This window comes from Mustela nigripes, chromosome 8 (assembly GCF_022355385.1).
Source record: "Mustela nigripes isolate SB6536 chromosome 8, MUSNIG.SB6536, whole genome shotgun sequence".
In the NCBI taxonomy this organism is placed as follows: Eukaryota; Metazoa; Chordata; class Mammalia; order Carnivora; family Mustelidae; genus Mustela; species Mustela nigripes.
Window position 1 is genome coordinate 12,899,137 of NC_081564.1, and position 6,341 is coordinate 12,905,477.

A 6,341-nucleotide genomic window follows, 5' to 3' on the forward strand; every position below is an offset into this window, starting at 1 on the left:
GCACGCGGACCAGCAACCAGCATGCCCGGCCTTCACAGACTAGCCCCACTGAGGCACCAGTAACTATCGCACAGCACCTTGACAGAAACCTGGGTTTTTTTCTTCTTTGCAAATCATCAGGAAACTGAAGGTCTGAACCTGTTACATATCCGGAAGCTGAAAGCAATGAAGGATGACTGTTTACAGCCAGCTTCTAGATGTATCTTCACCTAGGAATCCCCTTAACACCAGTTTTCCATGACAGGAGAGAAGAGAGGGCTGCCGGCGGTGCTCCCGAAGCTCCCAGCGTACCACACACGGCTGAGCAGCCTGCGATGGCGGCGACAGTGGCGCGGGACATCAGAACAAAATCCTGCAGAACAGCGAGCTGGAATTTCTGGTTCCAACGGTGCTCGCGCACAGGTATGTGAGCAGATTCAAATGCCACTACGGGAAAAGCTGAGGGCGCCTGCAGGGAAGCCGGCATGGGGAAGAGTGGCTCTGAGCTGGTGACAAATTTAGATGTCAGGATACAGTGTCCAGGGCCCACTCCTGAAGGTGCTGTTGAAACAAAACCCAAATAACTACCTTGAGAGAACACACACGTTCAAAGAGGCCAAACATTTTATCCAGGGGAAGGATGACTTAACTCATCAAATTCAAGAATACAAGAAAACAAGAACAACAACAATTTCCTTGAATATATTCAACTATCAAGGCAAGGCATCGTCCTATATAAAACATTACCACTACTCCGAAGGAATCCAATAAATAACTTTACAGGGAAGGGTTTGATGAGTCTGCCATGGGAGAGGTGCCCCAGAGCGCCAACAGCTCCGCAAGCTCGCCTGCAGTTTGTTGTTGAACGTGACCCGCTGTTGTTTCCAAGCTGTTTTACAGAACCGTCCCATGGGGTAAAGCCCAGCGGAGAGCAAGGCCACAGAGTACAACACAAGAGATGGTCAAAGCCAAGGCTCCGGCGCGATGCCTCTCTTCTTCCAAGTGGACTAGAGAACGCTGGAGGGTGGCTTCAGGCCACAAGCTCTCTGGTGGTGCCTGGTTTGCCTTCTGTGCCCGTCACGCGGGGAAGAGCTCGGGAGGGCTCTCTCCATAGCAGTATTTGGCTATGGGGTCCCTATAGGTGTTCTCGTGCTGCACGCTCTGTTGGCAGAAGGGAAGATAAGAGCGCAGTGAGAGAGAGCAGAGTCTCACACACTTCCCTTGCAGGACAGTGGCGGCCGGAGCGGGACTGCTCTGCCAGGAGCCTGCACAAGACATTCTCTAAATGCCACCAGAAGAGTCCAGGCACTGCTATGAAACAGAGGCGCATGCTTAACACAGAATGCCAACAAGTGTGTGAAAATGGACAGAACATCACTGCATGCCTGTTTCTTCCTACGCCTATAGTGAGTTTTGTTTGCCTGGTTTTTAAAACAACCTAGCTACACCCTGGGCAACTCAAGACAACTATTTTTTTCTCAGACGATGTTACGTTAGATTAAGATCCAGCAGATGTTTCGCTCCTGACTTCTGTGCTCTAAGGAAATTCAGTTCCTGGTACTGAACCCTGCAGACACGAAGGAAATGCCATTTCCGGGCGCTTTCCTGAAGTTTTATGTACCTCCAGGTCTGGCACACAAGCCAAATCCCACAATACCACACAAGCCTCAGTTGGTTAAATAAATGGAAAATGGGATTTAACACAATCATCCCTGACGGCTAATTTTTCAACAATTTGTTTTCATAAAGGCAACTTGAGTTTTTAGCTAGCCTGGAGTTCATTAATTAGCCCAAGACCAGTGCTTAACATCTAAATCATAAGCATTAATCCAATTTATAGACATGCAGCAAATCTCCTTTTTGAGGATACTGTAATGAAGATAAACAGGCAAGTGGGACCTCTCTCTTTACAATAAAAAGATCAAGTGAGAAAGGTCAGTGTCTTCCCTCAAGACTGGAAATAGCGTCTGGGTTTTATCAGTTAAGGAAAAAAATATTCCACCTTCTCTAACATTTCTCAGAATGAGAGAGAATCTGATTCAAAATGAGTCATGTGTTCAGCCTCCCTCCACATTTCCTTTAAAGCCCATTCAAGTGGAAAGCTCTTAAAGCAAAACAAGCCCATCAGGAATTTCTTCATGTTTTCAAATGCTCCTTATAATCCCTGAAATATTTACCCAGTGATCCCAGACCAGAGACGCACAAGGCGGCATAAAATCAAAAGGCGGTCTCCAAAAACCTGGCAAAGGGTTCAAGAGTCACAGAGAATGACGATTTCAGACGAAGCCAGTCCAGTCTTGGACACTCCACAAACAGAAGCCAGAAGCAGCATGCATGTACACCCCACACAGCTGGCAATCTCACACCGAGAGCCCCGACAACCGCCCAAGCCCAGAAGCAGCAAGGCAAGGGCGCAGTGATGCAAAGGCACAGACGTGCAGACACCTGCAGGGCCAGGGCCAGCGCTGAGCACCCAAAGAACAGAGCACTTACACGGACAGCATGCTAGTGAGCACTGAGAGCTTGACCACCCACAGGTTTATTCTTGCCCACGTGCCCCATCCCCTCGAATCCTAAAATAAATTACAACTCCATCCCAGAACAAATGACTGCTTCCTCTTAACAAGTGGTTGCTGGAAAGCCCTAGCCACATTTCAGTCAGAGACGTGGGGCAGAGAACTGCTCTCAGGAACTGGACTTTTAGGGCTCCACCCAGACTCAGAAATAACTACGAGCTTCCACTTGAAGTGCAGACATGCCAATCAGGTAAGGGAGACGCAAGCTGATTAGATGTTGATTTCATATAAATATTTTACTTCCCTAGCATGTACAAATCCAATGCTGACACTCTCAATACCATCATCTAAATACCGTCCACGAAACAAAGCTCGACACGGCCTCGCTCAAATCTCTTCTCCGTTATTATCCCACCGAGAGGCCCCCACTGCCTATTTTTGACTGACTCCCACCCATCCCCCAGCGAGCCACATCACCGCTTCTGACCTGGGATGAGGTCCTGCATTTGGCCAGACACAATTCAAAGTGATCTTCGACGGCCATGAAGAGGTTCTGGAATGCCACGGCTGCCCTATTGAGGAAGCGCTCCAGGAGAAGTTGCTATGGAAACAAAAGTTAGTACCTGTAATAAATTCCAGACTCAGCAGCACAAGGTAACCTTGGATATTTCTCCTAAACTAAGAGACTGCTGATGTGGAAGGGGAGGTAGAGAGGGGGACACAGCAAGCTCAAATGAGCACGAGCCTGATCCCCTCTCCGTGAGCCCTGATGAGGGACACAGGGACCCACGTGTAAACGAGCCACCCAAGTCAGTGGGAACCACTCCCTTCCTCATGGGCACTACCTCACAGGAGAAGTTTCTGCCATCTACACGGTTCCCGTCTCAGCCCTACCTTCCAGAGATTCTCGCGTGGAGACTCCGATGCTCAGCATCCAGGAAGGGCATAGAGAAAGGACATGGAGACGGCGGCTACCGTCCGTACCTTGCTGGGCTGCAGGCAGCAGGACACGCAGTACTCGTAGGCGCCGCAGCAGCCGTGGGGCAAGCAGCCGTCACAGCGGTACTGCTTTGTGCCGGGGACGTTGACGTTACAGCAGCCGTTCACCAGCAAATCCTTCCTTTCACAAATGTACCCTGGAAGTCAGAGACTCACCTGAGTAGAAAGCCAGCAGGCCTCCCATCCCTCTCCCGGGGGGACCACGAAGCAGCAATGAAAGCGCACACGAAAAGCACACAGAGCCGGGACGTGGTGTGTGGAGCGCGCCAAGCAGCAGAGGGGCCGGGAGTCCAACACGAGGGATCGGGGCTTGCTCTCTGCAGGTCGTCGTGGACAGGCAACACGGGCTGCTGTGCGGTGAGCAGGCTTCGTGTTCTAATCTACCTAAAATAACCTCCTGGTCTGCTGGCACAGGTCTGATTTAATCACCATGTCAAGTCATATCTAACCAATGCAAGCCACTCCTTCATTTGTAACTGAAGAAAACTGGCATTGTTCTCAAAATAAAAGAATAAGAAGAAGAGAAAGAGAAAGAAAATAGAAAAAAACCAAGGCACTCATTCCTGAAAGTGAGATCCATCTAGATTTAAAAACCAACCAACCAAGGAGGTGAACCAAGAGAAACTATGGACTCTGAAAAACAATCTGAGGGGTTTGAAGTGGCGGGAAGGTGGGAGGTTGGGGTACCAGGTGGTGGGTATTATAGAGGGCACGGATTGCATGGAGCACTGGGTGTGGTGAAAAAATAATGAATACTGTTATACTGAAAAATAAATAAATAAATAAATACCCACCAACCCACCCCCCAATCTTTACAGACATTTTTTTTTTTTTAAAGATTTTATTTTTTTATTGACAGAGAGAAACCACAAGTAGATGGAGAGGCAGGCAGAGACATAGAGAGAGGGAAGCAGGCTCCCTGCCGAGCAGAGAGCCCAATGCGGGACTCAATCCCAGGACCCTGAGATCATGACCTGAGCCGAAGGCAGCGGCTTAACCCACTGAGCCACCCAGGCGCCCCTTTACAGACCTCTTTTAAATGCTTGCATTTACTTAGTGATTTGGAGGATTTTTGGAAAAAGTAGTCACAATGAACCTTCATAAGTTGATTTAGGCTGTCTGTAAGTATATAGGCCCAGATTCAACTACCCCTCAGAATCCAGGAATGCAAGCTCTCTAATACCCAAGGGACAAAAACCCTAATACCCTCTGCTCATAAATCCTGTCATCTGTAAACACAGTCTCCAACCCAGTCAAACCCATACTCAACTTGAAGGAAAGGACTCTCTTTGTAAAAACTAACTGCTCAGAGCTGCTAAATAGGCATTTCTCTATAATCTCTAGGAGTGAGACAGAAAAATGTAAAAATAAATGCATGAGGGACACCACATGGCTCTTGGGAAACTCCCAAGTGCATGCATGGGCCCACAGGTCTCTACCCAGGCCCACAGGTGCAGAGCAGCTGTTGCCAGCATCATTCCATTCCAAATGCCCCAGCTTCTTAATCCTCAGAGAATGAGACCTGGTGAAGTATAAGGCTGTTTTCAGAAACTACTCTGGAAAACAAAGTCTGTGCAAAACCAGGGGGCACCACTAAAATAACAATGGAAGAGACTCAGACGGACCTCACTTAACACCTGGAAACCCGAGGCCTGGAAAGAACCAGACCCCAGTTACCTAAGAACTGGGTGCTTTGTGTTGCTTTAACTACATTTTGTCTTCTAAATTAAGGGAGGACAACTCAAATGCTGTAATATATGTTTCTGGGATTCTTTTTAACTATTCTTACTCATTTTCTTTACAGGGATTATAAATAAACCAAAAAAATCAAAATAAGTCAGCATGTTTCTCAAAATTTGGCCAAAACTAACAACGATGAAATCTTATCTCCTGTCAGGAAGACAGTAAAATAGAACATGTCCTAAACTCCACTTGTTGAAATTCTCTTTCTGCTCTCTTCTCTCTCCCAAACTGTAGGTATCAGCTGCACTGGCTGCCTTTCACATGCGCCCTGCCCCCCAGTCCTTCCACACCCCAGTGTTAACTGCCAGTATTCAGCCTTGAAACCACAGGGCCTTCTGATTTCTGGTGAAAGAGAGCTCAAGATTTCTCCTTCTACCTTGTAAATCTACTCACGCCAATGTCATTTCCAACAAGGAGTCCAGTAAGATCACAACCTCAGAGTATGTCGCGATTCACTGGGAAATTAACTCCTAAACGTGGAAAGCATCATTCTAACTGTTACCCTGGCAATATTCGTGGCAGCATCTGCTTGCTAAAAAGCATAAATTCCTGCAGTTTTCTTTATGAAATTGTTTCCTTCTTCTCACAGTCATGGAGGTACAATACAACCTATGGCTCTGGGATTTTTATTAGTCGATTTTTGGAACTTTTTGCTTGAGAAGTCTGAGTCTTTGTCTCACTTGAATTACTACTCAGAGGAAAATTATTCCTGTGTTAGCTACAACAAAAGAAAATGACTGTCACTTGTAACCTAATATTAACTATTGAAGTCAAGGCATAAGATATCATTTTTCTCACTGGGTGTTATAGAAACACAACAGTCTCTAAGAAAAAAAGGACTGAACTCCCAAGTTCAGTCCTGGCCCTAGGTCTGCCCTCTAACAGCTGTGTCATCTTATGGAAGCAAATTTCCTTTGCCAAACTTTGTTTAAAAAACAAAACAAAACAAGAGGCTATATGCAATATTTTGATTTTTCAATATGATCTTAAACACAGAGTTTGGCACTGGCACCGTTGCTGGCTTGTCACCGCGTGGGTTTTTGTTTTTGTTTTTTTAAGATTTTATTTATTTATCTGACAGACAGAAATCACAAGTAGGCAGAG

General features: G+C 46.8%; 1 protein-coding gene across 3 annotated transcripts in view; it reads right to left on the reverse strand.

Annotated features, from left to right (window-relative positions):
* Positions 1 to 585: 585 nt before the first annotated feature.
* The window catches only part of SPRING1 (SREBF pathway regulator in golgi 1), a 17,210-nt gene continuing 11,454 nt past the window's right edge, over positions 586 to 6,341 (reverse strand). For all 3 annotated transcript variants that reach the window (XM_059408513.1, XM_059408515.1, XM_059408514.1), the window contains 3 exons: positions 3,480 to 3,631; positions 2,983 to 3,096; positions 586 to 1,140 (listed from right to left, as the gene is read on the reverse strand). In XM_059408513.1, the coding sequence (XP_059264496.1) occupies positions 1,057 to 1,140; positions 2,983 to 3,096; positions 3,480 to 3,631 (350 nt within the window). In that variant the 3' untranslated portion in view covers positions 586 to 1,056. The remainder of the gene's footprint in view (positions 1,141 to 2,982; positions 3,097 to 3,479; positions 3,632 to 6,341) is intronic.